Genomic DNA, 16,735 nt, shown 5'->3' on the forward strand with positions numbered 1-16,735 from the left:
CTAGAGCGCAGGGGCTTCAGTAGTTGCAGCACGTGGGCTCAGTAATTGCGGCACGTGGGCTCAGTAGATGTGGCACACAGGCTTAGTTGCTCCGAGGCATGTGAAATCTTCCCGGACCAGGGATTGAACCCGTGTCCCCGGATTCTTAACCACTGCGCCACCAGAGAAGTCTCCTGGCTTCAGAGTGTTAATCATCACATTGTGAGTCCTTTTTTTTTTTTTAAAGTCCATATGATTTAAATTTATTTATTTATTTATGGCTGTGTTGGTTCTTCGTTTCTGTGTGAGGGCTTTCTCTAGTTGTGGCAAGCGGGGGCCACTCTTCATCGCAGTGCGCGGGCCTCTCACTATCACGGCCTCTCTTGTTGCGGAGCATAGGCTCCAGACGTGCAGGCTCAGTAATTGTGGCTCACGGGCCCAGTTGCTCCGCAGCATGTGGGATCTTCCCAGTCCAGGGCTCGAACCCGTGTCCCCTGCATTGGCAGGCAGATTCTCAACCACTGCGCCACTAGGGAAGCCCCTGTGAGTCCTTTTCGAGCAAGGTCACAGATCATATGCTTGTAAAGATATGTGCCTATAGAAATTCAATGTGAGGACTTCCCTGGTGGTCCAGTGGTTAAGACTCCATGCTCCCAATGCAGGGGGCCCAAGTTCAATCCCTGGTCAGGGAACTATATCTCGCATGCCACACCTAAGAGCCTGCATGCCATAACTAAAGATCCTACACGTGGCAATGAAGATCCTGCATGCTGCAACTAAGACCCGGTGCAACTAACTAATTAACTAACTAACTAAATATTTTTTAGAAAAAGAAATTCAATACGGCATTGTTGGCAACCTCCCCAACTGGAAACAACTCGAAGGTCCACGAGACCAGTTGGGCCAAATTATGGCTCATCTCTGGGATAGAACATCACATGGCCGTTTAAAAGGTGGCCAACCATCCATTGTTAAGTTCAAGGTACAGAATTTCAGTGCAGTGCACATACTTTTTGTTTATAAAGAAGGAGGAAAATAGTAGTAATAAAGATTCACTCAGGGAATTCACTGGTGGTCCAGTGGTTAGGGCTCTGTGTTCTCACTGCCAAGGGCCTGGGCTCGATCCCTGGTCAGGGAACTAAAATCCCACAAGCCACACAGTGCGGCCAAAAAAAAAAAGTTTCACTAAACAAATAGGTTTTGAGAGCTTCTTATGTATAAGGTACAGTTGGAGGCACTGGGGACATAAAACAGACAATATAGTGGAGGAGACAGTGAACAAGAGAAGTGAGTGAAACATGGTAGTTTAGAGGGTAAACAGTAACATGGGGGAATAAAATTGGAAGAGGAAAGGATGAGAGATTTCGAAATTGTCAAATGGGTGGTTTCAAGGAAGGCCCTGAAGTGGAAGTGACATTTGAATAAAGAGCTGAAGCAAGGGTGTCCTGAATTTGGCAGGTATTTGGGGAATTTTATATTTATTTATTTATTTTTGTGGCCGCACCACATAGCTTGTGGGATCTTAGTTCCCTGACCAGGGATTGAACCTGGGCCCCAGCAGTGAAAGTGCCAAGTCCTAACCACTGGACTGCCAGGGAATTCCTGGGGAATTTTAAGAGAATTAAGTTGTATGTGTAGAGAAGGTCTCTGAAATGCTGTTAACCGTAACCACATAAGGGGCAAGGTACTCCCCCTTTTCATGCTTTAAATCACAAAATAAAATTATCAGCAACCTCAGGGAATCTGGTCTGCCCACTTATAAGTGTCATCACCTCCTGTAAGGGTGTTCCATAACATTTAGCATCACTTATAAAAACAGGTTAATTATGTCTAAGTTTTGATTAATGCACGTAACCCTCTGGACTCTGTAGCCAAATTCAGCAGGTCCTTCTCTGAGCGTCTTTCAGTTCCTAGAATGCACCAAGCTCACTCACCACAGGGCCTTTGCACGGGCTGCGTGCCCTCTGCCTGGACAGCCACCCCCTCTCACCCTCAGCCTCTCCCCAGTCCTTGTTGCAAGACATCGCCCACATTTCTGTTTTCTGTTATTTCACGTGTACTTGTGCCTTCCCTCACGAGGACAGGGATAGGGTCTGCCTTTTCATCACCTTAACACGCTTCACCCCCCCACCCCCAGCACACAGCCTGTCACTCAACTCTGATTTAGAGGATGAAGAAACGATTCTTTCCGTTGAAAATTTTAAGCTCCCACAACTAACTGTAAGGTTTCATTGGCAGGAGGGTGGGGCATCCCCCATCCACCCCCAGCACAAGCTGGCAGGTCAGGCTTCCAGGAGTCATTGCCCAGTGCCTGGCATCTATTTATTGGAACCAGAAAAGAGGAGAAGCAGATAGAGGCCAGAGAGAGAGGATGGTGTCTCCTCTCCGTGGAAGAAGGTAATTCAGGCATAAAGCAGTAACACAAGCTTCCAGAACACCTTCGAACACTCTTGCGGACCGACTCAACCCACTCCCTCCTTCACCCGGGGGGGGGGGGGCGCGGCGCCTTTAAGGCTCCCGGAAACGGCCGGCAAGACCGGAAGTGACCCGCTTTAGTGCACCTCTTCACGTGGTGCGGGGGGGAAGTGACGCGCGCGGCCCGGGAGCTGGGGACGCGGAGGCCGACGGAGCCGGAGTCACGGACGCCGCGGGGTCTCCGGGACAGGTGACCGGGGGAGGGGGCCGGGAGCGCGCCCGGAGAGGGCGGGGCCTGACGCCCCACGTACAGGGAGCGGGTGCGGGCACGGGCGGGGTAGCGAGCAGCCCGCGGGGGCGGGGTCAGAGTACTCTGCGGGGGGCGGGGACTGGACGCCCACATGGGAAGCTGGAGGGGTACTGGAGGGGCGGGACGTCGGTGGGTGGGCAGGGCCGGGGTGGGCCGGGCTGAGGGCGAGTCCGGAGCGTGGGTGGGCAGCTGGGGGCGGGGCCGAAAAGTAGTGCTTGGGCTGGGAGCGGGGCCAAGTGTTACCCGTAGAGCTAGGGGCGGGGCCGGGACGCTGGCCGAAAACTCTGGGGGCGGGGCCAGAAAGTTTTGCCTGTCCTGGAAGTGGGTTCTTGAAGTCAGGGGCGGATCCAGGGGCTGACCCAGGGGCTGACCCGAGGGTGAGGGCGGGGCCAAAATAGATGCCGGGGAGCTGGGGACGGGGCCAGAGTGCTGGCAGAGAATGCTGGGGATGGAGCCAGAAAGTTTTGCGGGAGCCCGGGGCGCGGCCAGAGTGTGGTGAAGAAGCTAGCCGTTGATCCAGAACCTAGGGGTACCGGGAGGCGGGGTCAGGTTTTGACGCGACTAGGCGGGGGCGGAGCCAGGGGGCGTGACCAGAAGGTTGGAAGGGCGAATTGGAGGCGGGGCCAGGGTGTGGCTGGCGAGCCGGGGGCGGGGCCGGTGTAATAACGCGAGAAGGAGGGGGCGGGTTTAGGCTGTTGCCTGGGGATCTAGAGGGCGGGGCCAGAGGATTGGCTGGGAAAGTCGGAAGCCGGGGGTGGGGGGATTAATGACGCGAGCATGTGGGCGGGGCCATAGGTTTGGCGGGAAAGGCGGGGCCAGAAAGTTTGCCCTGGCCCGGGGCGGGCCTGTGGCGTTCTCTACCGGGTGGAGACTGAAGCTTTTACCTAGAAAGCCGCGGGCGGGCGGAGAAGTTTTGTCCGCGCTAGGGCGGGTACAGTTTCCCCTGGGACGTCAAGCCAGACCCAGGAAGTCTCTCCAGTGGGTACCGGGCCTGTAGGCGGAATCTTTGTGGGAGTGCGGGAAGGCAGCGGCACCTTTCTTAGGATGCTGCGGGTGGAGCTAGAACATTCCTGAGTGTAGGGGCAGCAAATAGGAGTGGGGTTCGAACTGTATTGACTGTGGGGTTATAAGACGTTTGTGAAACTCCTGGGAAAGAGGCATATGTAGACTGCTAACGGGGATGTGGGCGGCGCCGGAATGGGCACAGGGAGTTGGGCCTAGAACTTTCTTGTGCAGGTTGGGGCAGAGGCCCTACCTAAGCTCTCCTGGGATAGAGGCCCTGGTTTAAACTCCCAGCACAGAGGTGTGGAGACTGACCTAGAATTTCCGTTTTGAAGGGAGCAGTATGGGATGTTTTCCTAAGTGGTGGGGCGGGACCAGAACTTTTCCAAGGTGGGTGTGATTACATTGTTTTTATGGGAAATGGGTGGGTCCAAAACGTTTCGGAGAGGACTGAGTCTAAACATTTCCAGGTAAGGGGCGGGCTAGCACTTCAAGAAGAAGGTGTGGGAGTGAGGGCTAACGTTACCTTGGAGTGCAGGTGTTTGTGTGCCCGCGTGCAGTGTGTGCGTTAGAGGAGCCCCCGTCATGGGAGAGGAGGAGACAGATTGGGTAGAGTCATTGGCCTTAGTCCTTCTGTTCCCTCTGACCTCAGGAACCCCGAGTGCTGTGTCCAGATTCTGCAGGGAAGGTTTGCTGGGACCCTGGTCCCATCCTGCCAGCGGAATGGTGAGAAGGAAAGTGGGGTCTCTGGGATCTGAGCTTTGGGGCAGGGGCCTTGGGAGGAGGGGACCCAGGTTCCTGACTCTCAGACACCAGATTGAATGGCACTGGGGTGGGTGTAGGTTTTCCTCACTGTCTCTGAACTGTCTACCCCTCTCAGTCGGCCACACTGGATCTGAAATCGAAGGAGGAGAAGGATGCTGAGCTAGATAAGAGGATCGAGGCTCTTCGGCGGAAGAATGAGGCCCTCATCCGGCGCTACCAGGTGCCCTAGCCCCGCCCTGGGAGACCCCATCCCCTCTCCTCCCCGCAGTGAGTTTCCCTCACCTCTCCCTTCCTTAAAACCTTTTCATGACTTTTCATCACTTTCGGGATAAAAGCCAAAGGCCTTAGCCTGGGATCCCTTCTTTCATTCCATCATTCATTCATTTATTTGTTCACAAGTATTCTCCAGTGTCTTCACTGCGCCAGGCCCACTGCTGAGTGGTGCTGGGGAAGCAGCAGTGATGGAGATGGCCCTGGTCCCCGGGCCTCACAGGCCAGTAGGGATCCAGCTGTGGCTTCAGTCAGTGATGACAGAGTGGGCAAGGCTGGGATGGAGGAGTTCAGGGTTCTGTGGGAGCCCAGAGGGGGCTCTTCACCCAGCCCAGGGGATACTAAGGGGGCTTCCTGGAGGAGGGGATTCGGAGACCTAAAAGGTGAGTAGACCATTAGTCGGCCGAAAAGGGAAGCATAACACGTTTCGCACAGAGGGAACGGTTTGTGCAAAAACTTGGAGCTTAAAGTGGGAGGGCCAGTGGGGTACTGACCTGGAGTGATCATCTGGGGCCAGGCCATGCAGGACCCCGCTGGGGGGCTCTGAGGGGGAGTGGGGCCAGGCCAGAGTGCCTTTTTGGGAAGACCCCTCTGGCTGCTGTGTGGTGGTGGGCAGGAGGAGGGGGTACTGGAGACAAGGAGGAAGCTGGGGCAGGGACTTCAGTGGGGGATGTGGAGAAGAGGTGTCCGGCCTGGGACAGGGCTTTCGGGAGGGACTCAGTGACTGACGGGCCGTGGTGGAGTTAGAGAGGAGAGAGGGTCCAGGACGAGGCCCAGGTCCCTGTCACAGGTGACAGAGTAGGTGGTGGGGCTGACCCTGAGATGGGATGAGGAGTGGGTTTCACTTATTCATTCTTCATGCGTTCGTTCATTTAAAACAAAAACAAAATCATACTGAGCCTCTGTTGTGTGCCAGGCAGTGTTCTAGGCTCGGGGTATACATCAGTGAACAAAACAGGCAGACGACTAGCAAAATACACATAACGCGGGGTAGTGATGGGGGGAGGGGGAGAGGTGAGAGAATGGCAGGGGAGCTGGTCAGGGAAGGCCTTCCTGAGAAGAGGACTTTTGAGCGGAGACCTGAAGGAGGTGAGGGACTGGAGGATCTCTGGGCGAAGAGTGTTCCCGTGGGAGGGAACAGCAGGTTCCCTGAGGCAGGTTTGAGCCTGGTAGGTTCCAGGAACAGTGAGGAAGTCAGAGTGAGGGGAGAGAGCAGGAGGTGAGTTCATGGTGGTAACGAGACCAGACTCTGTAGGGCCCTGTCGGCTGTGGGGAGGCCTTTGGCTCTGACTCAGAGATGGGCACACAGGAGGGTTCTGAGCAGGGGAACAGCCTGGTGGAGTTTGAGGGAAGATGCTGAAGTGACCAGCTTTCTTGTCTAGAGCTCCAGAGAGAGGTCTGGGCTGGGGCAGACTTGGGAGAAGTTCAGGGGGCTGTGGGAATCCAGCTGGTACAGAGGACCCCTGACACTTCCTATCTCTGTTGTTTGCTCCTAGGAGATTGAGGAGGACCGTAAAAAAGCTGAACTCGAGGGAGTAGCGGTGACAGCTCCCCGGAAGGGCCGCTCAGTGGAGAAGGAGAATGTGGCAATGGAAATGGTGAGCTCCACGCCGGGGTGGGGAGTCGTGAGTACAGGGCGGGGGGGGGGGAGGGGAGGGTTGAGAACTAAAGGCCTTCCCAGCTGCCCCAGACCTGTGGGAGCCTTGATCCTGGCAGCTGCCCTCTGGGCCTGGGATGTCCCCGTCTCCCTGCCCCAGTGACTGTACTTTCCCCCCCTCCCCCCTTTCCAGGAGAAGAACCTGGGTCCCTCCCGGAGGTCTCCTGGGACCCCTCGGCCCCCAGGGGCCAGCAAGGGAGGCCGGATCCCCCTTCAGCATGGAGGCCGGGCAGGCATGGGCCGGGCAGGCATGGGCCGGTCATCCCGCAGCTGGGAAGACAGTCCCGGGGAGCAGCCTCGAGGAGGAGCTGGGGGCCGCGGCCGGAGGGGTCGGGCCAGGGGGTCCCCTCATCTCTCTGGAACTGGAGATGCCTCAACTGCCGACCGCAAATCCAAGGTAGGAGCCGAGCAGGGGCTGGAGTCCTCTGGCGAGGCTCCACGTTGTCCTGTTTTTCTTTCTGTTCCTGCTCTCAAACTGATTGTCTCCTTCATCCATCTTTCTCTGCTTCTTTTTCGGCCCCTCTCTTCAGCTCTTTTTCATCTCTTCCCTCCCTCCCTCCTTCCCTCCCTCCCTCCGTCCCTCCTTCCCTCCTCCAGGCCAGTGCTTGTAGGTACTCTCCCTGTCTGTTTCTATCTCTCCTGTTTTGCTCTCTGTCTGCTGTGTGCTTGCCCACCTGCCTTTCCTTGCCCGTCTCTTTTTTCTCTTTCTGGTGCCGTCTGGTGGGCTCTGTCCAGTAGCGCATGTGCGCACGCTTTCTCTTGCATGTGTGCGTACGCACGTGCTCTGTGTCACTCCCCGGATTTGTTGGTGGGAAACAGTGATGTTCTTACTGTAACTGCCCCCAGTGCCCCACCACGCAGGTTAGCAGAATGGGAGGCTGTCTGGCATGGTGGCTGAGGGGTCAGCCTTCTTCTGTTAGTTCCCTGTCCTTGGGCAGCTCACTTCCCCTCTGAGAACTTCCTGGTTCTCACTCTTAAACGGGAATGAAAATCAGGTTTAAAGGTTATTGTAAGCATCATGTGACATCAGACATTGAAACCCTCAGAGTAAGTGCTCAGTGAGTGTTATTTAAGGATGGTTATTATTTGTAGGTGCTAAGCTGTTGTAACTGAAAGACCCCAAAACGCCATGGCTTCAGTCAAATGGAAGTTCATTTCTCTCTTGTATGCTGAGTCCTGGAAATGCCACGTGCTCATCTAAAATTCTGTTACCTTGGAAGGAGAGGAGAATGGATTGTGGGGGGTCACCTGGCCATGTGCCGAGTTATTACTGTGGCATTGTTACCGTGCCAGCCATAGTGTGCTGGGGTTCCCACCCCTCTCCCAGGTTCAGAGTTTTGCTAGAAAGATTCACAGCTAAGATTTATTACAGGGAAAGAATACAAAATAAAATCAGCAAAGGGAAAGAAGGGCCCATGGGCTGAAGTCTGGAGGATACCAGGTGCCAGCCTGCAAGAGTCCTCGCCCAGTGGAGCCACATGGGCTGCACTTCATCCTTCCGGCATTGACAATACGTGTCAGAGGTCATCGACTGGGGACTCATTAGGGACCTAGTGCCCAGGCTTTTTATCCGGGGCTGGTCATGTAGGTGCCCTCTGCCTAGTACACGCACAAATTCCAGACCCCAAACGGAAAGCAGGCGGTCAGCACACGCTGTATTTGCACAAACAGTCGAGGTACGTTGAGCCCCTTTATCAGTTGACCGCGGACACACTGAGAGCCAATGCCCAGCTGCCAGCCAGGGGCTGCCATGCACGCAGGCCTAAGAAGAGAGCCTCAGAAGGTGACGGACGCTCGGGTTGAGTGGTTCTTTCTGACGCCCTGTGTCTCTCTTTGTCCCCTCCCTCCCCCAATAAGGAGTGGGAGGAGCGGCGCAAGCAGAACATTGAGAAGATGAATGAAGAGATGGAGAAGATTGCAGAGTACGAGCGCAACCAGCGGGTCAGTGCCTCGGGCGCCCCCTGGCGGTGGGGCGGAGCCGCCGGGCCCCGGGAGCCCGCCAACACCCCCCACCTCCGTGTACCCGCAGGAAGGCGTGCTGGAGCCCAACCCAGTGCGGAACTTCCTGGACGACCCCCGGCGACGCAGCGGGCCCCTGGAGGAGCCTGAGCGGGACCGTCGGGAAGGCAGCCGCCGGCACGGGCGCAACTGGGGGGGCCCCGACTTCGAGCGGGTGCGTTGCGGCCTCGAGCAGGAGCGGCAGGTGCGTGCCGGCAGCCGGGGCTCCCGGTGCCACGACATTCCTTCTGGCAGCCAGTCTCTGGGTTCAGGGGTGGGGTGTGTGTGGAGGGCCGGATGCGGCGCAGGGGACACAGAGTAGGGAGAGGCAGCAGCCCTGCACTCAGGCTTCGCCCCCCCCCCCCCCCGCCCAGTGATTGTCGGTTCTTGAGCCAGCACCACACTGCTTTCCTTCCGAAGCTTTCTAGTGTGTTTTGGCGATGTTCTCTCATTACTAACATTAGTGATGTTTACTGGGCGCCTGCCGGGGCCAGGCACTGTTTTGGGTGCTGGGACTAAATCAGTGACCATGTAATAAGATGTCAGGTAATGGCAAGTGTAGAGAAGAAAACTCCAGCCCAGCCGGGTCAGGGGACAGAGGAGAGAGGGATGCTACTAAGAGACAGAGACCTGGGATGGCCTCTCTGAGAAGGTGCCACATGGGCAGATGTGGCTTTGATCTTCCTCACGTGTGACCTTGAGCCGGTGGCTCTACCCCCTCCCCCCAGCTTAGAGGGCCTGGGGGAGGGGGTGTGGCGGGGGAGGGTTGTAGCTGGGTCCTGACTGCCTGTCTGCTGGGGGCAGGGCCGCCGGGCCGGCCTGGGTGGCGCTGGGGACATGACGCTCTCCATGACGGGCCGAGAGCGGTCCGAGTACCTGCGCTGGAAGCAGGAGCGGGAGAAGATCGACCAGGAGCGGCTGCAGCGGCACCGCAAGCCCACCGGCCAGTGGCGGAGGGAGTGGGATGCTGAGAAGACTGATGGCATGTGAGTCTCCGCCCTGCCTCTTCTGTTTGGCTTCTCGACCTCGGCCCTGACTTCTGACTCCTTTGCCTGTCTCTGGTTTCTCACCCTGTGTATCAGTTAGCAGTTGCTAGGTGATGCTGCGTAACCACCACCAAATCTCAGGGACACATGAAAGCATTTCTTTCTCACGTGTTCACAGGTCTCCTGGGTTGGGCTGATCCAGGCTGGACTTGAAGCTGTGGGTCTACCTGGGTGTGCCTTCCCTTCAGGCTCCCTGGGGACGTGCTGGCTGTGGCACTGGCAGATGTGCAGGAGGGAGAGTGGACACACTTCCCTATTCTGTTAGCCAGCAGACCCTGCATTGCTGTGGCAGGAACTTAAACTCTGCCCACTCTAGTGGGTGGTACTGCAGTGGCTACATGGCCAAGGGCACAGATGTGAATTCTCACACAGGGAGGGCATGAAGAGTTACTTATAGTGATTACACCTCTGCATCCTCCCTTCATCCCTCTAACCTGTTCCCCACCAACCCAAACTCCTTATCCCGGTGGCATTATTATCCTCAGGTCTGACTCTGTCCCCTTTCGGGTCCCAGGAAACATCCCGTTAGTCAAACTGAAAGCAGAGGCATCATCCACAGGAGCACTGACTTCCACAGCGAAGACAGAGAGGTTCTGGAAGAGCCGCCAACGGCAGTCTTAAGGTCAACAGCTGTAGTTTTTACATCATCCTGTATCCTCTGCCGTGGCGCTGGCTGAAGAAAGAGGATCTTGTCTGTGTGCCTGGCGGTCAGAGCATTTATTTTTGGATTGTGAGCTAAGCCTGTGCCAGCGTGAGAAATGTTTTGCACAGATACTGTAGCTGATCTTTCTAAGGTGTAGACAGGTGGGGCTTTTGGGGAGATGTTCTCAGGGTTAAGACTGAGAAAGTAATTGTTTTCCTCTTATGTCCTCAAAGCAGCCGGCAGCAAGTCTCACTACTGCACATGTGCAATGATTTCATGAGCAAACGTTTATTGAGTCCCTCCTATGTGTCTTGGAAGGTTCTAGGTGATGGGGATATAGCCGTGAGGAAAATGCTTCTGTCTTCATGGAACTTAGAGTCCAGTGGGAAAGATGGGCAATGAATAGAGCTCATGTCAGATGCTGAAGAGTAATGAAGCAGAGCGTGGAGAGGGTTGGAGGCTGCTGTTCTGGACTTAGATAATATATATAATAATATGTGATTAGGAAGTTTAGGAAAGCCTCCAGACTGAGGGCTGCAGGAGGTTAGGGGGTGAGTCGCTGAGAGATCTGAGGAAGAGCAGAGGCCCTGAGGCAGGAGCTCCATGTGGTAGGAGAACTTGCTTAGCTGGGGAGGTGAGAGAGTGACAGGAAATGAGGCCGGACAAGAGCTGGGGATCATGTACTTTCCAAATTTTTGTTCACGGGCGGGCAGGCTGTCAAATACTGAATTTTTTTCTTCTGTATTTGTCACTATGATGTCAAATTTGCCCCTTGTCTTTCACCTGGTCCTGTCCTCCTTTTAGTCAGTGACATTCCTCACCTCTGCCCGCTTCTGGTTGACCACCTTGCCGTCTGTGATCTTGATTTCTGACCCTGGCCCCCATCTCTCCCCCTAATCTCTTCCCACCCTGCCCCCAGCTGCCGGCTCACCCCCTTTCTCTTTCCCCAGGTTCAAGGATGGCCCAGCCGTGGCCCTGGAACCATCCCACCGCTATGGTGAGTGGGAGTCCTTGGCGGGGTGAGGCAGCTGCCTGCGCCGGGGCCAGGGGAGGGGTGGGCGTGGTTTGTGCCATGCCCTCCACCCCCAACTTCCCCTGGGTTCTGTTGCAGATGACCAGGCCTGGGCCCGGCCTCCCAAGCCCCCCACTTTCAGGGAATTCCTGTCCCAGCACAAAACTGAGGTCAGCCGTAGAAAGAGGAAGAGCGGCCGACCTCAGGCCAAGGCAGCCCCCCGTGCCTACAGGTGGGGGCACCCCTTCCCCTTGCACGTGCACAACCCCAGCGGGGCTGTGTGGCTCTACCCCTGGCCATTCTCTGGCTTGTGTGTGGGAGGGTGTGTCTATCTGTCCTGTCTTGGCCCTGCCTGCCTCGGGCACTCGTCTCCCTGTGGGTCAGGAACTTGGTTTTGGGGGTGTTGGGGCCTGGCTTTCCACTTTGCCCTCATCTGTCCTCTCCTCCCCTCCCATCCGAGTCCTCTTCTGCCACTTGGCCCTCCTCCATCTGTCCGTCCCTGACAGACACGCCCACCATTTCCTCCTCCTGGGTGCTCCAGCGTGCCAGCTCCCCCCACCCAGCTGAATGTTGCAGCTCTGTCTCTGGGGGGGCGCTGGGGGTGGGGGAGCCCTTCCTCTTTCCACCTGGGCTTCACCCCATTCCTCTGTTCCCTCCAGTGACCACGATGACCGCTGGGAGACGCAGGAGGCAGTGTCCGCAGCCCCTGAGCCCACACAGCCCTCTACCCCTGAGGAGGCGCCCATGCAGGTAGGGTGGCGTGTCATCTCTGGCAGGTGGTGTGAGAATGCCCAGGGCCCACACCCTCTCCCCGACCTGCCTTGTGTTTCTCACAGCCGCCCGAGAGCCCGGCCCCTGCCCATCAGCCTCCCGAGGACGAGGACGAGGGTGAGGAGGGCGAGGGCCAGGAGGGCGAGGGTGATGACGGGGAGGCCGAGGAGTGGGAAGACATGAGTGAGGATGCGGAGGAGGAAGAGGTCGAGGAAGAAGAAGAGGCTGATGAGGAGGGAGAAGAACCAGCCCGGGACCACCGGCCCCACGAGCCTGAGCCCAGCGGGAGCCCCAGTGGGAGCCCCAGCGGAAGCCCCAGCGGGAGCCCCAGCAGGAGCCCCAGCGGGGAACGTGGCGACGAAGAGCCCGCCAGGCCGGAGGAGCCCCTGCCACTCCCCCAGGCCCCTGCCACACCTTCCAGCCCCTTCTCGCCCACCGGGGGCCACCAGCCTGTGTCCGACTGGGGTGAAGAGATGGAGCTGAATTCTCCCCGGACCGCCCATCCGGCTGACGCCCTCTCTCCGGGTGAGGCCTGGCCTTTCGGAAATGCATGAAGCTGGCTGCTTGTGTGTGTGCTTAAGGGGTACATGGGGGACCCTCAGGCTCAGCCCCAGGACCCCGTGTGTCCCACCGCCCTGGTGGCTAGGGAGGATGGGCCATGCCTGCCTCTGGAATGCCCACCCCCAGATCCTGCCCTACTGCGAGCTATTCAGAGTGTCCTCCCCAATAAAGAGTTCACTTTCTCCAATGACCCTCCCCACGTGTGTCCTTGAACCCCCCTCTCACTCCCCAAGGGCCTTCTGTCTTGGGTGGGGGGATACTTGGAGGGGAAGGGGCTTGACTGGGCCTCCTCCTCCTCCAGGAGGTGACCAGCCAGCCCCTGCCTCCTTGAAGAGTGGGCCCAGCCTCCCAAGAACCCAGAAAGCTGAAGAGGAGGGGTCTGAGACAGCTCCAGGTGGGGGAGCGGCTGTGCGGTGGCCTTCTTCCTTCCGCTTCCTCTTGGGTTGAGGGGAAGAGCGTTTGGGGGGAGTAGAACGGGGTGGAGTGGGTCTCCACCATGGGTGTGGGGAGCAGCTGGACGGGGGTGGGGTGGGGGTGGGATTACGCTGCTGGGAAAGGTGGGCGTGAAGGGGGTGGGGCTAAAGGAAGGACTTCCCCCAGGTCGAGCCGCTAGGAATTGAGTGTGTATGGGGTTTGCGGGTGAGAAGGTGGAGCCAGGATGGGATTAGGATTTAGAGGCCCGTCCCAGGGGTTCTGGAAAGTAATCTAAAAATAAGGGGGTGGGCTAGGTTCAGGGGGAGGAGCTAAGGGCAGGATTAGAAATTTAAGTAGGTCAAAAATAAGAATGGGGAGGGGCAGAGTAATAGATTTAGCTGTGGGCGGGATTAGAGTTTTGAGGTGTAAATTAGTAAATTGGGGTAAATTAGAATAGAAATAGGTAAAATAGTGGGGTAAAAAAATTGGGGTAAAATAGAATGTTGGGGCCAGCGGACCTGGAGCCAGAGGCCAACCCTGTCTCCACCTCCAGCAGGTGGAAGCCAGATTGTGAACCACGGACCTCCCCCAGGAGTGGGATTAGGATTTCGGGGCAGAGCCAAGGAAGGTCTGGTTAGGACTCAGGAGGTGGGCAAGGGAAGTGAAGGGTAGGTCCTGTAGGGCAGGCGTGATAGAGGTTGGCTTAGGCCCGTGGTGGGGTGGGCCCGCGATCCGAGAGGACGGAGTTTATGGTGGTCGCTGAGGCCGGGGTGCCCAAGCGCTTTGCCTTTGGGTCACGTGACTGCGATCTCGTTATATCAGATTATGTATTCGATTGTAAACAGGGTACTGCTGGGGTGGGTGTTGCTGCGTGGGTCCACTCCGAGGATTAAAGGAGTCTGAGACTCGTAAACCGCTTAACGCGGGGTGAGCGGCAGCCAGGCTCAGTGGGGCAGAGGGGCGGGGCTAGAGCGTCCCGGGTCCGGCGGTAGGGGTGCAGGGGTTACTGCTGCCCTCCAGTGACCACCCCTTCTCTTTCCAGAGGCGGACCCTGAGGGCCAGGAGACGGCGGAGATCACCGACTTCCAGAGGGTGCGTTTCTGCAAAGTGGTGGCGGCCGCTTCGCCACCGGGGGCCGCCCGCTGACCGCGCCCGCTGACAGTGGCCTCTGCGCTCTGCACTAACCTCCTGCCGCCTCGCTCCTCTGTCCTCTGCTTCCGCCACACTCCAGCCAGGAGAGGGTTAAATGTAAGGGGGGAGGAGCCAGGGATAGTGAACCGGGTTGGGCCAGGGCAGTAGTCCCGTCTCACAAATGGGGGCGCTGTGGCACCGGGGTGGCTGAGACGCCCCCGAGTTACCGCCTTATGGAGGCCATGGGGGTCTAGGTGCCAGTTCCCGGGCCGTTTTCCGCCTCCAGGAGCTTACATCTGGGGCATGGCGAATAGCCGGTGACTCCTGAAGGACTTGATTTCCTCGGCCGCCAGCCCGGTCCCTATTAAACGCAGTGCTTCCGCTAACCTTTGAACTGTGTTGCTGGCGGGGGCACGCTGGGTTGCTGAGCTTGGCGGGCTTTTTCGTGGCGGAAGAGGCGGGAGGAAGGGGGTCTTTCTTCCTCCACCCCCCCTGATACGTCTTCCCTCCCCCCCTCCCACAGGCCTCCCCGAATTCCTGAAGACGCTGCTGGGAGGGGACTGAAGCTTCCCCGCCTTGATGGGGAGGGGGAGGCAGGAGGGGCTTAGTCTGGATCTCCGGGCTGTGCTCTCTCGTCCCCGGAGCCCACTCTGGACCCCATGGTTTTAGAGAGGGAGAAATTGAGGGTGGTGGGGGAGGAGATGGGGAGGGGGCGTGATTGGTGTGTGGGGCGGATCTGGAGCTTCGGGTTGTGAGCTTAGACCTCAGGACACAAAGTATGGAGAAGGAGGCACGTCCCGTGAGGGGGCGTGGTTAGGGTGACTGGGTGGGGCCAGAATTCTGGTGTATGGAGTTAAACCATGGGACGGAGGATGTTAGGATGTGGGATGGAACCACGAGAGCAGGTTTAGATGGGAATCCCTTATGCCGGTGTGGGGCGCAGCCAGCGGTGGAGGGCGTGGTTTAGAATGAGGTGCGCAAACTAGTGGAGAAAGGAGGTGGAGCCTGGACCGAAGATGGGTGAGGGTAAGGGGAGAAGAGGGTGGGATCGAAAGTTAGAGTAGAGTTTAGCTTGGAGAAACGCAAGTTACAACTGGGGCGGGACTGCGGCTAAGGAAGGGCGGGACTTAAAAGGCCTGAGCTTGGCAAGGGAGTGGTGGAGCTAGATGTTTGGAAGGAGTCCGAGTTCCGAAAGGGGACGGGGTTAGGGCGCAGGGAGGAGGACAGAAAAGGGAGAGCGGAGCTAAGCGCCGGTACAGGTATAACATCTGCCTGGCCAGCCTGGCGGGTGTCGGCTGAGCCGAGACTTAACGTTTGAGAAAAATCGAGGTATTGCGTGCTTGGGGCGGACCCAGAGCCAGGTGGGGGCGGGGTCAGACGCTTAAGATGATTAAGCCTTAGGTTGATGATGGTTGGCCGGAGGCTGAGGAGGGGGCGGGCTTACAACGCGGAGGAAGCCCGCCCGCGCGGGGGCGTGACCACGCTGGCGGGGGCGGGGTTGGACGAGGGAGTGTTAGAGCGCGAAGGCGGTCCTCCGGAGGGGGCGGGCCCAAGGGGCGGGTCCTGTGTGGGCTGTGGCGCTGGGCCGAGTGGGCTGCGGGGATGCGGGGCACGAGCTGCGTGGGTGGCGGCGGCGAGAGCCCGGGTGGCGCGGGGCTGAGCGAAGGCCCGCGGGGCCGCTGGCTGCGCCTGGCTCCTGTCTGCGCCTACTTTCTCTGCGTGTCGTTGGCTGCCGTGCTGCTCGCTGTCTATTACGGTCTCATCTGGGTTCCCACGCGGCCCCCTGCGGCCCCAGCCGGCCCGCCGCCCAGCGCGCAGTCCTCTCCCTGCGGCGCCCGCGCGGGTGCTCTACCTGCCTCGGTGCCCGCCGCTGCGTCGGTCTCTTGTCTCCTGGGAGCCCCTGGCGGGCCGCGACCCCACCTCGAGCTGCCGCACAGCCGCCGCCGCCGCCGCCACAGCGACCCCAGCCGCCGCCCGAGCCGCCAGACGCCGGGGGAGACGCCGGAGGCCGCGGGGGGCGAGGACCCGGGTAACCCTCCTTTTCACCCAAGATGGACCGCCGGCCCTCGAGAGCCCGGCGCCCCCGCCGCGGATGCGCCGTTCCCGGATTGGGGTTTGGCTCCCTCTTCATAACATCGTGTAGTGTCTCCGGAGCCGTCATCCTGAAGAATGGGGGGCGAAGAGGGGCTGGCTCTGGGCCTCGCCCCTCGCAGCTTCTCCGCCGTCAGGCCGGTCCTCCACCATCTGGCCGACCGCATACTGATCTTTGCTTCCTGACCCTCCCTCTTTAGGATTCTGAGTACAGAGTCTTCAGCCCGCCCCCCTTCTCCCTGAATCTCCGTATCCATCTTCCACCTGCAATAAACTCAGCCCCAGCTGCCTCGTGCTGTGTTTGTCGTGTTGTCTACAGAGGTGCCGCCCCTCTCAAGTTTGTGAGGGCAAGTCCTTCCTGGCATCTGATCTTCGTTTCTCTCCCTAGGTGGGCTGTGTGGGTTCTCCCCTTCCCTCGGGGGGCCCTTTTCTTCTTCCATTGGTATCATGTATTTTCTGGGTTGGGGTGAGGAGAAGAGGCTTGTCGGCAACAGGGTAGTTGAAGGTCAGGCAGTGTGAAGGACTTCGTGGTTTTTTGCATGCTTGGGGCAGAGTTCAAGTTCCTCTGGAGGGGAGCAAAGGGTCCGGCCTCCTGTTACAGCACAGGAGATGAGAGATGGGATGATATCAGCAAGAGCTGGGTTTCTGGGAGCTGTGATTCGTATAATTA

General features: G+C 58.3%; 2 protein-coding genes across 8 annotated transcripts; both read left to right on the plus strand.

Moving 5' to 3' along the window:
- The first annotated feature begins 2,540 nt into the window (after window positions 1-2,540).
- On the plus strand, window positions 2,541-14,637 carry CCDC9 (coiled-coil domain containing 9). 7 transcript variants are annotated; one of them, XM_049703182.1, is made up of 16 exons: window positions 2,572-2,644; window positions 4,359-4,432; window positions 4,587-4,691; window positions 6,238-6,339; window positions 6,532-6,795; window positions 8,256-8,339; window positions 8,428-8,601; window positions 9,201-9,382; window positions 9,957-10,064; window positions 11,036-11,082; window positions 11,197-11,329; window positions 11,757-11,847; window positions 11,934-12,393; window positions 12,731-12,823; window positions 13,886-13,935; window positions 14,498-14,637. In XM_049703182.1, exons 2-16 carry the CDS (start codon window positions 4,430-4,432, stop codon window positions 14,513-14,515), a joined length of 1,914 nt encoding a protein of 637 aa, XP_049559139.1. In that variant the 5' UTR covers window positions 2,572-2,644; window positions 4,359-4,429; the 3' UTR covers window positions 14,516-14,637. The 7 variants fall into 7 exon arrangements, with proteins under 7 accessions (XP_049559135.1, XP_049559136.1, XP_049559138.1 ...); XM_049703183.1 differs by lacking the exon at window positions 2,572-2,644 and adding an exon at window positions 3,637-3,682; XM_049703177.1 differs by lacking the exon at window positions 2,572-2,644 and adding an exon at window positions 3,695-4,096.
- Window positions 14,638-15,576: 939 nt separating this feature from the next.
- INAFM1 (InaF motif containing 1) lies at window positions 15,577-16,354 on the plus strand. The gene has a single exon (XM_004271347.4). It carries the CDS (start codon window positions 15,577-15,579, stop codon window positions 16,105-16,107), a length of 531 nt encoding a protein of 176 aa, XP_004271395.1. The 3' UTR covers window positions 16,108-16,354.
- The last annotated feature ends 381 nt before the right edge of the window (window positions 16,355-16,735 follow it).

Source organism: Orcinus orca, chromosome 20, assembly GCF_937001465.1.
Source record: "Orcinus orca chromosome 20, mOrcOrc1.1, whole genome shotgun sequence".
In the NCBI taxonomy this organism is placed as follows: domain Eukaryota; kingdom Metazoa; phylum Chordata; class Mammalia; order Artiodactyla; family Delphinidae; genus Orcinus; species Orcinus orca.

What these genes read in the sequence shown, in the direction of transcription:
- CCDC9 (XM_049703182.1), top strand. An exon ending in AGTACGAGCGCAACCAGCGG is followed by an intron (nt 8,340 to 8,427) that starts GTCAGTGCCTCG and finishes GTGTACCCGCAG; the next exon opens with GAAGGCGTGCTGGAGCCCAA. An exon ending in GCCTCGAGCAGGAGCGGCAG is followed by an intron (nt 8,602 to 9,200) that starts GTGCGTGCCGGC and finishes TGCTGGGGGCAG; the next exon opens with GGCCGCCGGGCCGGCCTGGG.
- INAFM1 (XM_004271347.4), top strand. Translation starts at nt 15,577, where the DNA reads ATGCGGGGCACGAGCTGCGTGGGTGGCGGCGGCGAGAGCCCGGGTGGC.